General features: G+C 57.3%; 1 protein-coding gene across 1 annotated transcript in view; it reads right to left on the reverse strand.

The window, feature by feature from the left end:
- Positions 1 to 13,132, reverse strand: part of ABCC3 (ATP binding cassette subfamily C member 3) — a 41,957-nt gene extending 28,825 nt beyond the window's left edge. The window contains 7 exon segments of the mRNA XM_040497885.1: positions 114 to 245; positions 953 to 1,014; positions 1,227 to 1,353; positions 2,177 to 2,313; positions 2,532 to 2,657; positions 3,271 to 3,449; positions 13,105 to 13,132. Of these exon segments, the coding sequence (XP_040353819.1) occupies positions 114 to 245; positions 953 to 1,014; positions 1,227 to 1,353; positions 2,177 to 2,313; positions 2,532 to 2,657; positions 3,271 to 3,449; positions 13,105 to 13,132 (791 nt within the window).
- Between the last annotated feature and the right edge of the window lie 4,856 nt (positions 13,133 to 17,988).

The following is a 17,988-nucleotide window of genomic DNA, read 5'->3' on the forward strand; positions in this document are numbered from 1 at the left end:
TCAGGACCGCCCGCACCTGCCTTTCTCCCCACCCCCACCCCTGCGATCGGCCTCAGGGCTACTCGCCTCCCCCGCAGGAGACTTGGGACGTGGGAACCCAGGGAGGGCCTCACCGCGCTGCCTGCTTCTGCTGCTTCTTCCATGCCTCCATCAGCCTGTCCACCACCACCTGCGAGCGGTCCTCCTCGGTCAGGGACCAGAGGTCCTGCTCCTCCAGGGGGCGCCGGTAGCCAAGGATGGCCATCCTGGGGCGGGCAGCAAGCCCACGCAGGGTCAGAGCTCAGCAGCCTAGAGCTAGAGTCTCCAGAGCCCCCAGTCTCCCTGAAGGGCTGTGGCCACGGGCAGGGTCTCCTTTATTGCCCCAGTGAACAGCCTGGAGGTCACTGCCTCCCATCCCAAGTTCCTATCCCTACTCACCCCGTCTCCACCTCTTCCCCAGATGCCATGTTGACCCTCGCGCCTTGGTGATGAAATTCACACCGACTGTGGCCCCGGGGAGAGGACGAGTGCGAGTACGGGTGGATGGAGTCCCAGACCCAGGTGCCTCCTCAGTGTGGTGTGGTTGATGAGCTGTCACCCAGGCCACAGACACAATTACCCTGCTCAAGCCACACTGAGGGGCCGCCAAGGAAATGACAAGCTGTAAGCTTATCCCAGATGGAAGCGCTCGGAAGTAATTACAGTTTCCCTCTAGCTCCCGGGGCCTGTTCCTGTGAACAGGCCCAGATGCAGGGCTGGGATGGGAGCTGGGCCAGCCGGGCCTCTACACTCAGCCCCCAGTCCAAATGGTCCAAATGGACAGGTTTCCTCACCCTCGCCTGCCCCGAATGCCCTCTGGGGTCAGGGTTTGGGGCAGGGAAACATGCCGGCTCAACTTGCGGCCCGCTCCCCTTCCTCCCCACCTCCCCTCTCCTCCTCCCTCTGGCCCAGCACGGAGGGAGAGCTGACTCACTTTGTGAACCACCAGAAAGACCGGCGGGAGAAGAAGCCAGCGCTGACCTCTGGGGAGGGGTTCTAGAAGATGAGAGGGTGGGAGGGGAAGACTCTGGCGTGCCCACCACCCTCCCGAAGCGGAGCAGAGGGAGCAGGGGCCCTGGTTTCTTCCTGGAGGGAAGGACGACTTGGGGATGAAAGGAACTGGAAGGGACGGGAGCTGCTGGTAAGGGCTGGGCTGAGGAGTGGGCTGTGGAAACCCCACGGCCACCCAGCCTCCATAGCAGACTCACAGGGTCGGCATTCTTTGGGGAGAAGAATGGCGGCTGCTCCCTGAAGCGGGACAGGATGAGAGCGAAGAGCACCAGGGCGAAGTAGATGTAGAAGGTGGCGAAGCGGAAGGGGTCTGAGGTCTTGCCCCGCAGGGGAGAGTGGGGAGGGACGTCAGACACAGGCAACCCTGGACCTGCAGTCCTGCCCCCCACGGGGTCCTTTGGGGTGCCAGGCTCCCTCGGGGTGGGATGCACGACCCAGAAGGTTCCGAGAGATGGGGCGAGGTCACGAGGGGGCCGCTGTTCGGTGAGGGCTCGCCAAGCACCCCACCGAAGTCACCTTGTGTGACCCTCCCCACAGGGTAGGAAATCTCGGGATATCCAGTTTGCAATGGAGGAAATGATCGCGAAGCAACTGGCCCAGGATCACAGAGAGGGCGACTAGAATGTTCTGAACCTGCACTTTTACCACCACGTTCAACTGCCCCCCACCCTGGAAACGGAGGAATCTTGCACCCCACCACCGCAGGAAAGGTCAAGACGAAGACCAGAGAAGTGAGGGGGATGGGAAGAAAAGGGGAGAGCAGGACAACAGGACTTCCTGGTAGGACAGACTACTCGTGCGCGTCCGCACACACGTGTCCAATACGCAGACGCTGGCAGACCCCTGGCAGACCCTGCACGTGGCGGTGCCCGTGGTGGCGGCAGAACGGCCCCTTGTATCCGGTGAACGCCCCACAATGGCCGTGTCCCGCCTCATTCCCTCGTGTGACACCAGCCCTCACCCCCGGCTCCCCGGTCTGCCTCCCAGCACAGATACAGCAAGTAGGGGACGGCGTAGAAAGGCCTGAACAGCAGGGGAGGTCCTGGGAGCAGGGGAGGGGCAGCTTGGGACCCAGCGGTGACCTTGAGCCCCGAGGCCATCCCCTAGATGGGGCTGCACCTGGCAGGTTCCCCTTTTGCCCCTTACCTTTGCCACGGCTGACAGGATCTTGGAGCGGAAGGGGACAACGGCACAGACCACGCACGGGAACCAGAAGATGATGAGGACTCCCGGGGACTGTACCCCCTGCAGCCACTCATGCCGGATTAGCAGAGTGGCCAGCCGCTGTGCCGAGAGGGCAAGGAAGGCTGGGCCGGAGTACAGAGATATCTGGACCTTCTCTGTCCTCCCCACCCCACATGGCCAGATGTTTTGGGGGTCACTCCTTCCTCTTCCCACTGCTAAGGTGTCCGGCCCTCTCCAAGGAGCCCATGGCTCCCCTATCACGGTCCCACAACTCACTGGAGACCCTCCCCCATCAACTCCCAGGGCCCCACACTGACCACGGTGACCCCCACCAGCAACGGGGTGATAAAGAAGATGGGGGCGGGGGCCCAGCCGTGGACCAGGTCATGGAAGGCGTAGAAGAGGTCAGCCCAGGAGATGCACCACAGCAGGACGCCCAAGGCCTACAAACAGGGCACAGGGTGGAAACCCCACCTTCAAAAGTAGGGGCGGTTCCCACCGGAGGATGTCCTTTTTTTTAATCTTTTTTTTTAATGTTTATTTTTTATTTTTGAGAGGGAGACAGAGACAGAGGCAGAGAGCACACACAAGCAGGGGAGGGGCAGAGAGTGAGAAAGGGAGACACGGAACCTGAAGCAGGCTCCAGGCTCTGAGCTGTCAGCATAGAGCCCGATGCGGGGCTCGAACCCACGGACTATGAGTTCATGACCTGAGCCAAAGTCTGGCGCTTAACCGGCTAAGCCACCCAGGCGCCCCTGGAGGATGTCCTTTTATCCTACCCAGGGTCTGGCCCCGGAGGCTAGGTGGTGCACTGGCCAGAAGTGCCCCAGGGGCGGGGAGAGTGTTGCCAGAGAACTTTCTTGAACTTTCGCAAGCAGGGACTATCTCGTTTGACCGCAGACTCAGCTGGCAGGCTGTCGCGGCCTGAGCTGCGGGGCAGGTGTAGCTGGGAAAGCGTTCAGCCACCGACGGTGGGGGATGGGAGGGGGGAGAATAGTGATGAGCAGAACCTTCCGGGTCCCAGCCCCACCCGCGAGAGATCCCTGACCCCCTGACCGTCTTGAGCCTGGAGAGGGGGGAGAGGATGACGTAGCCTCGGTGATGGTGCCGCAGATGGAAGAGGTAGCAGGGCAGGGCGGCCCCCAGGTAGATGCAGGGGACCCAGGCCAGCAGGGAGTTCTGGAAACAGGGAGTGAGGTCCGGGTCGTCGGTGTGCACGGACCGATTGGCGTCCCGGGGGCAGAGGGAACAATTCGGTGCTGTGGCAGCCTGCCGCAGAACGGGACCCCCCCTCGAGGAAGGTGGCTGGGCCAGAGAGGCACTCCACCTGCTCCGGGCGTCAGAAGGCACGTGGAGACCACACGAGGTGGGCGTGCAAGCAAGCAAGCCCCGGGAGGAGGGTGTGCTCTCCCAGGAGGCCATGGTCGCCCTCTCTTTCCTCATCTCCCTCTGTCTCGAATTGAGGTATCGTTAAAGCACGGTAAAGTGTGCCCGTGTAAAGTGCACAACCCAGTGGGCTTGGAAGTCATACACGCCAGCCAAACCACTGCCACGGGAAAGATACAGGGTATTTCCATCGTTCCACAACCTCCCTTGGGCCCCTCTGCAGCCCATCCCTCGCAGGCAACCACTGCCCTGCTTTCCACCATTCTAGATTTCCACTCTTTAAAAAAAAAAAAAAAATCAGTGTTTTATTTTTTATTCATTTTTGAGAGACAGAGCGTGAGCGGGGGAGGGGCAGAGAGCGAGGGAGACACAGAATCCGAAGCAGGCTCCAGGCTCCGAGCTGTCAGCACAGAGCCCGATGCGGGGCTCGAACTCACGGACCGCGAGATCGTGACCTGAGCCACTGAGTCACCCCAGGCGTTCCATGTGTTTTATTTTATCAACGCGATATATGCGCATGGTTGAAGGGCCCACTTCCTCTCCATGCCTCTCCCAGGGAAGGGACTGGGAGCTTCTCTGAGATTAATTTGCTTCTCCTTTGCATTCAGGAAAGTGATCCATCACCCCACCTACCTCACTGACTGGGTAGGCTCAAAGGAGCAAGGGAATGAAGAGAGAGCTTTGCACGGTACAAAGCCTGGGTGACCAACCATCCCCATTTGGGACTGCCCCGGTCCTAGCACTAGAAGTCTGGTATTGGTGGGGAGCCACTGAGTCACGACAAGACCGGGTCCAGTCTTTGAATACAACTCCACCCACCAAGCTTTTTGGAAAGAGGTGGGGGAATACATTCAAACACGTATTTTAGTGAGGTTGTTTCTTCCAAGGTCACAAATGAACTGATCTTCCAACCTCCACAAAGCATTGGATGTTCTTTCCAGAAAGCTCAGAAAATACAAGCAGGTAACAAAAAAACCAAAAAACCCAAAACCAAAAAACCCATCCACAATCTCATCCATCTAGAGACAACGGCTAACACCAGAGGATATAAAACTCCTTACTTCCCAACTGCCCATTTAAATAATGATCATTTTTATTTTTGTCCAAGTTATACTTTCACATAACTTTTTTTTTAAAGAGCTGTCAACACAGAGCCCAACGGCGGGGCTTGAACTCATGAACTTCGAGATCATGACCTGAGCGCAAGTTGGATGCTTAATGGACTGAGCCACACAAGTGCCTCCCTAGTTCCATTTTCTAGGGGCAAATACGTTCAAATATGCTAACTTCTATCTACTTCTACCTGTTAAAGCAATTTGTTCTTACCTTTGTTCGATTTATTATTATTTGATAATGAGGTTGCACCTGTCTTGTCCTTCCCATTTGAGTGTCCTCACCCTTCCAGTATAGAATGGCTTTTGTCCTATAAATATTCAGAGTTTACACTTACTTGACTCTGTCAAGGTCCACTACAGTGGGCTCTATGTTTTTCAAGCTGTGTGATGTTGAGCAACATGCTTAACCTTTGCCTCTCTGGGCCTTGGTTTCTTTGAAGGTAATGTTGGGGATAACATCTCCCCAACCCCCTCCCCTCTGGCTCCTCAGCTGTCGTACTAGTCCAGGCCCTCACTTCCCCCCTGAGTAATTTCCATAAGGTTCTGATCTTTTCCCTTCCATCCCTTAGGTGCCCAGATCCCTGCCCAGACAGACCTCTCCCTTCCTCCCTGGTCTTTCCTTCTAAGTCTCCTGGCCGGTTCCCTCTCTTGGCATGGCAGTGTCCCGGGGGCCCATCCAGCTCCTTCTACACACCAGTGACTCTCCTTACCTTCTCCTTGCCTTCTCTGCTCTTTTTTTTTTTTTTAATGTTTATTTTTGAGCGCAAGCGGGGAAGGGGCAGAGAGAGAGAGGAAGACACAGAATCCAAAGCAGGATCCTCACTCTGAGCTGTCAGCACAGAGCCCAATGCGGGGTTCGAACCCATGAACTGCGAGATCATGACCTGAGCCAAAGTCAGTCGCTTAACCGCCTGAGCCACCCAGGCGCCCCATCTTCCTTTTCTTTATAGCACCCGTCACCTTCTAACATGCTATATAAGTCACTGGCTTATTGTGTTTTCTCTCATCTTTTCCTGCTGGGGTGCCATTTTTATTTCATTTATTGATGTGTTTTAAGTACTTAGAACAATGCCAAGCACATAGCGGGGGTGGCGGGGAATGTGGTTACATAACTGAAATGAAATGTTTGCTGAATAAATGAATGAATAAAATAATAATTTTATACTTTCCCCTTAAACCTTCAGCGGTGCCCTAAAGCCTAGAAGACAAAGTCCAAGCATATTACTACGGCATTCGAAATTTCCAGTTGGTCCTGAATCATCTGATCCTGGGAACTACTGAACTATCCACATGCTTGAGTTCTCCCATCTTTTTAAAAAAATGTTTTTAAATGTTTATTTTTAAGAAAGAGAGAGAGAGAGAGAGACAGTGCGAGCGGGGGGAGGGGCAGAGAGCGAGGGAGACCCAGAATCCAAAGCAGGCTCCAGGCTCCAAGCTGTCAACCCACAGCCCGACGCGGGGCTCGAACTCACGAACCGTGAGATCATGACGCTTAACCAGTGGAGCCACCCAGGCGCCCCAGTTGCGTTCTCCCATCTTAAAATACTCACGGAGTGGTCTGCACACCCTGCCTCCCTTTCCTCAGCTTCTACTCTTTACTTCCATCTGGGTCAGCCCTCTGCCCTCTGATGCCCCTGCCCCAGAGCTCTTCCTGAAATGCAGCTTTGTGCCCCCTTGCTTCAGGGCCATGAACCTACATCGCCTCCTGCTGCTCATGGGGCGCCCACGCACCCTGCAGCCCTCTCTTCCCCGCTGCCCCTTTCCCCTGCTGCCAGCTCACTTCGTTCTAAATGTGCTCTGAGGGTCCCACCGCTACGCTTTTGCTCAACCTGCTTTCTGTCTCTTCCACCCTCTACCTGGTGGGCCTGGCTTGGGAGCCACGTCTCCCACCGTGAATACCGGCCCCCCCCCCCCCCGCCTCTGAAGTCAGCACCTCATGAGGGATCCGCCTTTCTAGAGCATCCGTTTTCTCGCTTGATGATGCTGTGTTGAGGGTATGCTCTGAGTCGCGCCCTGGGCTGGGTGCACCCGTGGCAGACGTGTCCCTGCCTTTGGGGAGCATGAGGTCCAGGGGCATGCTGCTTTGGGATATTAGATTCACGCCCCGGTGGGAAAAGTGTATACCACGTACAGCTTGTAGTCTAGGGCCCTGCATTCAGTGAGCTCAGGACCCACAAGGACTAAGGACTCCTGCTGAGCACCTGGCAAGCTGGCCCAGGGCTCGGTGCCGCGTCAGAGCTGGGTACACCCCTAGGCCTAGTCAAGGCACCCCAGGGGGAGGGCAAGCAGACACAATGAATCCAGCCCTTTGCCCTTTTTAAAACACTTCTTATGGGGCGCCTGGGTGGCTCGGTCAGCTAAGTGTCCGACTTCGGCTCAGGTCATGATCTCACGGCTCGTGGGTTTGAGCCCCGCGTCGGGCTCTGTGCTGGCAGCTCGGAGCCTGCTTCGGACTCTGGGTCTCCCTCTGTCTCTGCCCCTTTCCCGCTCGTTCTCTCTCTCCCCCTCTCTCAAAAATAAATACATATAAAAATAAATAAACAAACAAAACGCTTCCTGTTCAACTTCCAGAACGCTGGCTATTATAAACTTACAGAAAAGCGCACACGTTTTAGGCGTACCCTTCAGTGAATTCTCACACACTGAACATACTTGTGTAACCAGCACCCGAATCGTTGCTGGGAGCAACGAGACATTGCTGGGACCTAGACACCCCCTCCTCGTGCCCCCTCCCAGCCACTACTCACCGCACAGGAACGCCATCCTGACTTCTAACCATGTGGATTACCTTTCTGCCCATCTAGCGTCTTCCCCTAAAGGAAATTACACAAGTATGTGCCTTTCACGTCTGGCTTCTTTCACACAACTCTGTGTTTGTGGGGGTCATCCTCGGGGTTGAGTGTGAGTAGGGATTCTCCCTCCTCATTTCTAAGTGGTGGCCCTTATACGAAGGGACCTTCTGGGTGGTGGCGCCTCGCATGAGCGGACCCATGTATGTATCCATCCTATTGTCAGTGGCAGCCCCACCCTATTTTAAATTTAGCAAGCCCATTAAACCCACCCACTTCCTCATGATCCGGCTGGCCTGCCCAAGGCCATCCAGAACTCAGACCTTCAGGTCTCCAGACCTCACTGGGCCCAGCCTGAGCCTCACCTCCTGCAGGAAGCCTTCCTGGGACACCCCAGCCTCTGCCAGGGCTTTCTTTTGCTTTATCCTGGGTGGTTTTGGCAGCCAGGTGAGTGACTGTCACCTGAGAGTGATAAAGGCCCCCTCTGTGGCATTTTGTTACAGCACCTACATGGTCATTACCTGGCCGTCATTTCAGAACAACTTCCAGAAGTAGAGAAGTGGAAAGGTATTAGGTCCAGCTCACGAAAGAGAAAGCAGGCTCCACCCAGTCGGGCAACAGGTCAGAGGACCTGGCTGCAGAGAGCTGGGACAGGCACCCAGGCCTTGTCACAGCAAGCCTGGGTTTCTCCTGACCCCCGCCACCTGCACCTGCACACATATCCCATCTCCTGCAGCAACGTGCGCCCTGGAGGGCAGACGCCCGGCCCCCGCCCCTCCAGCCCCCTGCACGGGGCTGGGTACACAGGAGCGGCCCGGATACGGTGTGGGTGCTGATGACAAGGGAGTGTGTATGTAGCAGGGATGGAGCCCGAGTTCGAAGCCATGATGGGGAATCACTGTCTGAACGTGCAAGTCGGGGGCACGGCTTTTTAAGGCAGGTGGGGAGTGGCCACAAAGCCTGATGCAGAAGGCCCGGTACGAGTCGCCACTCCCGAGCCATGGAAGCAGGGACGAGTTCCTTCACCTTCCGAAGCTCCGTCTCCAACGTGAGTACCGGGATGGGGGTGGGGGGTGGGGTGGGGATGCCTGCATCTCAGGCAGCTCCCCACAGGGAGAGAATGAACACCAGATCACCCCGCGTCTCACGGGACAGCACTCAGAGACACAGGTGCCAGAGCAAAAGGCTGCTGGGACTTTGTTTCGGTTTCACACACAGGCTGCACTGTGGCAACAATCAAGGGATCTTGGGGGCGTGAAGCCTCAGATGGCTGCTTGGACCGACGGGGAGATCCAGCCTAGGCTCCTGTACCTTGGCCACCTTGGCAGAGCCTTCTGCAGGGGCGGTGGGCACCCGCCCATGGCTGTGCCCCTAGATGATTCACCCCAGAGCCCTTGCTGGGACATCGAGGGGACAGATCATCCACAATGCGTCCAGAACCGAACTCCTGCCCACCCCCACCTCCCTTGGCCCATCCCATTTTCCCCAGCCACTGGAACACACGCTCCATGAGGACCAGGGTGTTCACCACAGGGCCCCAGAACAGTGGTCGGCACAGGAGAGGACACTCATAATGCGTTTGGTGAACAAAAGAATGAATGAATGGAGAAAGGAATGAAGGGGGCCCTCTGAAGCCCGGTTTCTGCAGCTGAGTGCCCAGGGGTACAATATGCTCTCTCTCTGACAGCAAGACCACAGCCCTTGGCACCCAAGGGGGGGGTCTCTGATCCAAACAGAGCGCAAAGGACAGGGTTGGTGCAGGTCATTCCTGGACCCCATGACGCTCCCTACAGTCCTGCTGGGCAGGGTGAATGATCCCCTCTGAAACCACGAGCATTCAAAAGAGAAGAGCTGGGTTGGGCTGGACTGGCAACCCGGCCCACAGCGGCCCCCCCCCCATACAGTTTCCACAGGCGACAACAGCTTCCTTAATAATGCGATTCGACAGCTGCACGGGGCTGATAAGGTCTGGCGCCCAATGGACCGCACGGAGGAGGGCCCCTCCTAGGGCTGAAATCCCTAGAGACTCAAGCAGGAGCCAGGTGGGTGGGAGGATGGCCCTGGCTGGGTCACAGTTCTGTCAGGGACTTCCCAGCACCCTCCCAACCCCCCCTACCCTTCCGCCCCCCCCCCCCCCGCCCCCCCCCCCCCCCCCCCCCCCCGCCGGGGCCCCAGGCTTGTGGACAGCCTCTGCTCGGTGAGAAGAGTAATTACTTCCTTAATCCTGTGCAGGAGGGAGAAGGGAAGAGAAGCGATCAACTGACAAGTTCATTTATCTCAGCAGAAATGGAGGTGCCGAAAGGGCAAGGGCCTGCTCTGATCCCTGATCCCCGATCCCCATTCAAGCTCACTGCCCTACTGTGGCTGCAACAGCAGCCTTTGCAAGGGCCTGGGGGTGGGGACAAAGCCCTCGTGCTGGGCCAGCCTGTGGCTCACGGGCCTGCTGGCTCAGATGCTGAAGGGGAGCCTGCCAACCACCAAGGACTCTGGTTATTTGAGCACCTCTGTGCTCTAGGATTATCATCTCACGTTCACAATAGCTGAGACCCATGGCTGGCTGGGCAGTGAACGCCCCAGATCCCATGGGTTACCACCAGGACTGGGACCCCGGGCAGTCTAGCTCCAGACCTTCTGATATCTGAGCCAACATCAGCCTCCCAAGAGCTTCCTGGGGGCACCAGATAGAGACTAATTCTGCCAACCGGTCAAGATCTCCTGGGGCACCGTGTACTTTGTTCACACTTGAGGGCTCCCCTGACTCCGTTGTTCATCACAGAAAACAATCCTCCAGGTGGTAGGCAATAGGGCAGCAAAGGAACACTACCACCTCTTTATTCTAGAAGCATCTTTGGCCTCATTAGTGCTGGGCACTTTGGTCATGGTTCGCTCATTTGGAAATTTATGTCCACAACAATTCCCAAGGAACCCTCGGAGATGCTAGTGATGCACTCCGTGCATTCTGTGTGCGAGCGCCCGGGTGTGTGTGCACAAGTCCAGGGGCTCATGGATGCCCTCTGGTTTGTCTGGGGCTAAGGCAGACAGATTTAAGCCACAAAACCCCCAGCAAAGAGCTGACATAGGGGCCCCTGGCCCAGTGGCCCCGTCAGCCCCTCTCTCATAGGTCTTCCCAGACCTGCCTCCCTCTTCGAACCTCATTTCTCACTTCCCTCTCTTTTCCAGGACTATCAGGACCCTGTCACCCACAGAAAGTTTTCTGGTTCTTGGAATGGTTTCCCATTCCCTGCTCATGTGATCACAACAGTCTCGTGAGGTGGTTAGGAGATGAGTTATTCTATGTCACAGATGAGTAAGGGAGGCTGTGCGGGTAAGCTAGTGAGAAGGCACAGAGATTAAGTGGGCAGACAGGCCTGAACCATGGGGGCGGAGGGGAGGGCCCAACCCCACCTTTTCAGCCCTGGCTCGGGCCCTTCCCATGCTGCCCTGAACTACTTCCCACAAGGTGGGTCACCCGCAAGCCCCTGAGATAAAAGCTTCTGGGCAGCATACCCGAATAACGCGCAATACACATGAGATGCAAACTAGCCCACCTTGAAGGTCACCCACAACTCCCGGGCCTCTGGGGTAACTGAACTGGCCCTGGGGATATAGCTCCAACCTCCTGGCCTCGAGTCCTCCCTTGTCTCAGCTCAGAGGAGGAGCCGGAAGGCCCCCTGCTTTCTCCCCACCCCGCCCCATCACCAACCACGCTGGGTCCAGCCTGGGACAACTTCAGGAGCGAGGAGGTGATGTGGAAGACGGTAGCCATTTAGACTGGAATGAGGAAAAGGAGTGAGCTCCCTGTCCTCTGAGGGACCCAAGCAGAGACTGCCACAAGGGATTCATCCCTTGGACCTAATACAGATAAGCTGACTCCCGTGGACCCTGAGGTCTCAGAGGAAGTACACTGAGTTCACGAGCAGCAAGAAGCCCAGGGACAAGGAGCCTAGAAGCCCAAGGATGCACAGTCAGGTGGTGGCAAGGCTGGACCCATGTCTCAGGGGCCCTGCTTCCCAGTCCAGCGCTCTGCAACTTACTGTTGTGTGACCTTGACAAGTCCATTGCCTCCCTGGCCCTCAGTTTCCCAAGCTCTGCGATAAGGCGCTGGGCTAGCTGCTTCAACCCCCCGAGGTCTGTCTGTGCAACGTCTGGGATTCTACAATGTCACAGAAAGGTGCAAGTCAAAGGATCTCTAAGCTTCGAGGAAGAAGGGAGTCGTGAGTTCCTCACCTCCACGTCCTCAGTCTGACTCTGTCCAGTCCCAACCTTCTGTCTGCTGTTAACAGTCTGCCCGGGCACGGGGAGCCCTTGCACTTGAGGCGTGGGTACGTCTGCCCCTTTGATTTGTGCAAGTCCCCTGCCCGTCCATCTCAGCCACCGTGATCCTGCCATGGCCATGCCAGCTGAGTCAAACAAAGTACGCTCATCAACCAAAGGGACAACCTCTGGACTTGGGGACAAATGAGTAGTCCAAGCTGGACGATGGATGTGGGTCCCTATGCGGGTGGGCAAGAAAGTTGTACCACCTTTGATTAATGACCCTTTAGTGATCCAGAGGGAGAAAGAGATCTCCAAAGATACGCTTTTATAGGTACTCCATTGTATAGGTCCCTAGTTTCAAAAATCCATGCACCACCCCTCAGCGCATGCCAAACCCAGCCCAAGAACAGAGTTCTTCGCCATATACACACTGTATGTACAACACATGCCCACGCACCCACACAAGAACACATCCGCGGATAACACGCACTGGGCACACGCACATCAGGCATATAGGTACAAACACCTGACGTGGGGAAGAGATTTAGAGATCGAAAATCAGGGGCCTTGGATTTGAGGCCAGCCTACACTGGGCATGCCTGCATAACCATGGACAAGACCCTCGAACCTGAGACTGTCTGTAAAACGGAGCAGCACCACCACCTGCCCCCAGAACTGCGGTGAAGACCAAAGGAGCTGGTGTGGGTAGGTCTTGAAAGCTGTAAAAAAAAAAAGCTCCTGGGCTGTCTACACTTAAACCTGAACTATGCTAGGGAACTAGAATCAGCAGCCCGAAAAGCACCTGATGTTTTAGAAAAGGATTTGGCATATGAGTCAAAAGGCTTGCTTTTCTAACCCAGCTCTGTTTTCTTGTAACCGGGGGACTTTGAGCAAGTCCCTCCCTCTCTCCCAGCCTCCCTCCCCCCTCCCCCCGTAAAAGGAGAGGGTTGGAGAGGGACTCCCTACTTCCTAGTGGCTCTCAACACCAGAGAAAAGAAGGTGGCAGGAGCCCTTTCCAAGAAGAGCAAAGCCAGCTTCCCTAAAGCACCTGGTTGAACAGGTGTTCTGGATGCCCCTGCGGCCGCTGGAAGGGGTCTGGGCAGGCGTAGAGCTGGGCAACTGAGCCCTAGTTCGCGTGGGGGCACCTTCTGATTCATGCCTCGCTTTCCCGGGCTCTTCCGTGCGTCCCGGGACAGCTGGGCAGGTCCCCGTGCGTCCCGGGCAGGGATCCGGCTGGGGGTGGGGGTGGCACGGCCAGACCCCCTCCCGGCGACGCCCCCTCCCCAGGACCCTCTCAGGAGCTCGCGGATGCGCGCCCTCGGTCCCGGGACACCTCCTTACCCAGAACTTGGAGCCGCACAGGGCGTCCATGGGGTCGAGGCTCCAGGGCCAGGAGGCGAAGGCGGGTAGCCTGCCCAAGTGGGACCTCCGCAGCGCCCCGGAGCCGCCTCCGCCCCCGCCCCTCCCCGCGCTCCGCCCCCTCCCGACCCTATCCTCAGCCCTTCGGGTCGAATCTCTAGTGGCCGAGAACTGCGACAGAGCCTCCCTGAGACTGTGGCTTCTGGAGGAACTTTGAGACAGGGGTGGCGGGCCACTGACACAGCGACAACTCCTTCAAGTGGCCAGTGGGCCGTGCTGGAGAGATGCCCCTCCAGGTACTGAGGCTGAGAGGGCTGGCGCACGGGTCTGTTTCCAAGGGGCGCACCCCTGCTTCCACCGGGCACAAGTCTGCCGGCCCAGGAGTCATGGAGACGTGGAAAGTGACTTAGCAAGACTCCCTCCGTGAATACATCCTCGATGAGGTCGCGTTCAGCTGTGGGTCTCAGTCTTCTTATCCGTGAAATGGGAATGCTTAGTACTCAGCCAATCAGGAAGTTGACCTCTCCGCCCACAGGTTACCTGGGAACCGGCAGAAACCGGTGGTGCTCCCGGGTGCGGAGTACCCAAGGAGAGGGGGTGGGGAGGGGTCCTAGCGTCATCCAGATGGTGGCTTCCCATGGCCCTCTTAAATGGCTGCCTTGCTGAGGTTCTGTGGCTCCCGGATCTGGTGCCTGCTGCCTCCACTTTTGCTTCCGAGAAACAGGGATAATCCTAGCTGGGAGGGTTACTCTGAGGGTTAGATGGCAACAGCAGGTAAAGCATCCAGCGCCTTGCCTGGCGCACTTGGTGGGCACCCAATAGGTGTTGATTTCCTCCGCTCCAGCCTGGGCAGGGTGGGAGATGGGCAGGTGAAGCCCCAGAAGGAGCCCCCACACGCCCACACTCCCGAGGCTGCGTCTTCACATTCCCCAACTGTAAAACCCGTTTGGGCTCAGTGGCCTTCTCCTGCTTGCCCAGTTTGGCCATGTTAGGTTCCCTCCGGCCTTCTATCGCTCACTCCCCCAGCAGGATCACAGAAGCCACTTCTCCCCTCCTTCTTGGGGCTGAGAAGGAATCCCTCCACCCGCCCCCGCGCCACCTCTCCCCTGCCTTCACCTCCCCAACCCTGTGGTCTTGGCCCCTCTCTGCGGGGTCTGCCCGGGGTTCACCCTGGTGATCCCTTTCCTGGTGCTTGTTCTTAAGTGGTGTTTTCCTCCTTGGGTGCCTAGCGGCAGGCGTGGGGTAGGGGGCGGCAAGATAACACAGGGGCAGCCAGCCACCGCCTGTCCTTCTGGGCAGGCAGGAAGTGACCAGAAGGAAGTCTATGCCCTGAGCTATCAGAACAGAGATCTGAGCCGCGCTGGGCAGAGCAGGGTGGACGAGGCTCCCCCTTCCCAGGCAGAGGGATAGAGGGTCTGCTCCCCCTCCACTGGGTAAGCCCTCTCAGCCCTTTGTCTGCCCCCCTCCCCTCCCCTGACCCAGTCACCCTCCACCCCAGCCCCATCCCAGAGCCCAAGACTTTATAAAGCTTTCACATCTTGTCATAGAGTGCCTTGGGTTATATTTAGTTGTGAAGTACCTGTCTTCCCTGCCAGTCTGAGAGGTCCCCAAGGGCAGGGATTGACGGAGTCACCTCCAACCCCCTCCCTGCCCCGGGCAGTAACTTCTGTATGCCGTGTGACCTTAACAAGGCCCTTGAGGTCCCTGGGACTCAGTTTCTTGAGCAACGTGGACAAAATGCCATCTAAGGTCTCTTCTAGCCCTGCTGATCCAGATGCTTCTGTGGTGAGCAGACCGGGGTTCCTCCTCCAACCCTTCCTCTAGTTCGGGGCCAAGAAAGACCCTTGGGTTCTGTCTTCAGTACTGGGGCTGAAGCACTGTCCTTTCTGGGCACCATCCCACGTCGCCTTTGGAGAGCCCTTCGCAAACTCACGGCATTGGGTGGGAGCCTCTGAGGTCACAGCAAGGGGACCTTGGCTATCCTCAACTTCCTTCCCATCTCTCTTGAGCTTCTTCCCTGGGGGTTTGCGGTTTCTGGTCCCTCTTGGAATGTGGTCCCGTTTGCGTAGCCCTTGAATAACAATCATAAAATTCCTAGGGCATGAATATTTTGATTCCACCAGAGCAAGTAAACTGAGGCCCTGAGGTGTCTTGTCCCAGCAGAGGAGTGATGAGCTCCGTATCTTCTGAATGCCAGGCCGTTTCCATGCAGACACTTTGGGCAGGAATGCGTGTCTGGTATCCTTAGCTGATGCCGTTGTGCCCATGGGCCCCCTTTCAAAGTTGCTTGCCATGGTCTCCTCCCTACACCTCACCTCCCTTTCTGTGCCCGGCAAACTACCTGTCCTTGAAGATTTCACTCAAGACCCACACCCCCCCCCCTCCAAAGCCTACCTTGAACCTCCCTCACCCCAGTCCTGGACTAGAGACCCTTTCTCTGCACAGTCTTCCCCCTTGTATTGTACTCACTGTCTGTCTTGCTCACCTCCCCCAGGAGACTGTAGACACCTTCAGAATAGGGACCAAGCACACTTGTTTGTTGCCGTGTCCTCAGCACCGGGGACAGTGCCTGGCAAAGGTGAACCTCAGGAAATGTTTGTTGACTGACTCGACAAGCATCTCATGCCCTTCGAAGAGGTTGTAAGTAACGAGGCTACTGTGGCCTTAGCTGTAGTCCCAGCAGTGGGCACTGTCTGTCCACTCTGTTTTCAACTTTCCAGAACCAGGATGTTTCCGGCCGGAGGCTCCTGTGTAGCAACAAGGACTTGTGGCTTGGGCTCCCGGGGAGACAGGGACTGCACTCCCCCAGCTTTGTGGTCCCAGCCGCATCCTCCCCTCCGACTGACTGCAGCTCCGGGAGGGATGGGCCGAGCGTGTGCTGTACCTCCCTGGCCGGGGAGCATCCCAGGGGAACCCACTGGAGATTTCCTGGCAGGGAGATGGAAAGAGAAGATAATTGCAAGGCACACCTCTAAGCAGCAATGACAGCAGAGACAAGAAAGCAGAGCAAGGCAGGGACGGGGAGACCCGGGGGCAGAAAACGCTGTAAACGGGGACAGTCAGGTGGGAAGTCCGGCAAGGCGGGGTGTGGAAAAGCAGAGCTCTCCCCTTTACTCACTACCGGATTCTTTTCAGCCCCTTGTGGCTCCGTGAAGGCCCGGAGCACCCCCAAAACAGATCCAGCCCCCACACTCCAGCCTGATGGAAGCCACACCGGCCCCCCCGCCTCGTGGCCTCGGCGAGGCTGCCTCTTCGCTCCCAGCCTGCACTTGATCTGATTTGGCATGCATGTGAGCACGGGCTGCTGTGACCGATGCAGGAGTTCTCAAAGCAAGAAGAATGAATTAGCTCCGTGGGCCACCGTCAGCAGCTCCCACCCCTGGACCGGGACTAAGCCAGAGTTCTGAAGTTCTCAGCAGATATCCCCCCCTGGGTGTTTGCTGAGGTGCCGCCTCCCTGACCCGCCTCGCCGTGTCCTCAGAGTAGGGAGCCAGTCCACAGCTCAACTCGCTCCTGGTAGCCGTTGTCCTGGGGTTAGTCCTGGGTGCACAGGCCCTAGGCAGGTGTCGCTGAGCACTGTGGACTCACCACTCCCATGGCGGACGAATCATGCAGACAAGTCCTTCATTGCGTCTCTGAGCCTGTTTCCTCCCATGGAGGGCCATGCAGAGCACCCCCCTGTAGAAGGTGCCCATCAGTGTGGTGTCCTCTCCCTGGCTACGTCCCTCGAGGAAGGGGCACGGGGGTGGCACCAGGTGAAGGTACCTTGTGCTGCCACCTGCTGTCTGATGTCCTCACTGCACCACGGTCGCCAGCCCTCCAGGTTGGGTGACGGCTGGCCCAGGAAAGGAGAGAGGAGGCCACGGTTGTGATGGGTGGGGACTAAGGGTGACATTAGAGGTGAAAGCTGTTTGCCAAGTGGGAGAGGTCTGGGTGGGGCACGGGGAGAGGACGGGAAGGACAAGGGGGTGGCAGGCGGGGGAGGGGAGCCAGTGCTCTGTGGTTCAAGGGCAGCATTATGCCGGGGAAAGGTGGTATCTGGGAAACTGCGTGATTGCAGAGACAGCCTTGGCCAGCCTTCGGAGAAGCAGCCAGAGCTCAGGGATGCCTTCTCTTGCGGTTAAGCCTCTCTCCTCACACGAGGTGAAGGACCGTGGACTCCTTTAAGCCTCTGAGTACGCCAAGCTGGGAGCTTGGGCGTGCATTTCTACGAACACAAATGTGACTGCCTTGGAAAAGGCCTCCCTGGCAAGTCGTTTCATGATCGGGATTCCTTGCCCCATGTCCCATTCCCTCGACAATGAGAAGAGGCTGAGGTGGATGAAGCCGATGGGCTAGAGGTTGCCCAGACACATACGATGCAACCCCAACCCTGCCACTTCTTGCCTGTGTGATCTTGGGCACGTCACTAAACCTCTCTGAACTCACTGGCTCGTGCAAAACCGATAGCAGTGCTAGCCTCCTTGTTAGCGTGTTGGGAAGAATAAGCGAGAGATTACAGATGAGCCTCAGATTTGTTTTTAGCATCAGCTCAGCTCTCTCCTCTTTCGGGTCCCCACCCCCCACACCCAGGCAGACCTTTTCCTGGAGTGTTGGGGGGGAGGAAGCAGAAGCTGCCAAGCCCAAGGTGGGGGCCTGTGGCTGTTGACACAACTCCCTCCGAAGCCCCCACATCCCTGAAGCTCCTGGCCAGTTCCTGCTCCTGGAGGCCTTAATCCAAGACCTGCTTTGCCCCCACCAGCTCCTCCCCCCATCCCAGCCTCCTTCAGTCTCTTCCAGTCCCTGCTGTACCCTAGCACAGATAGAACCATCCGGACAAGCGTCATGAGGTTTGCCTCATCATCATTACTACTGTTAATAAGATTCAG

The sequence above is a fragment of the Herpailurus yagouaroundi genome, unplaced genomic scaffold (genome assembly GCF_014898765.1).
Source record: "Herpailurus yagouaroundi ecotype Mexico unplaced genomic scaffold, PumYag 189, whole genome shotgun sequence".
NCBI lineage: Eukaryota > Metazoa > Chordata > Mammalia > Carnivora > Felidae > Herpailurus > Herpailurus yagouaroundi.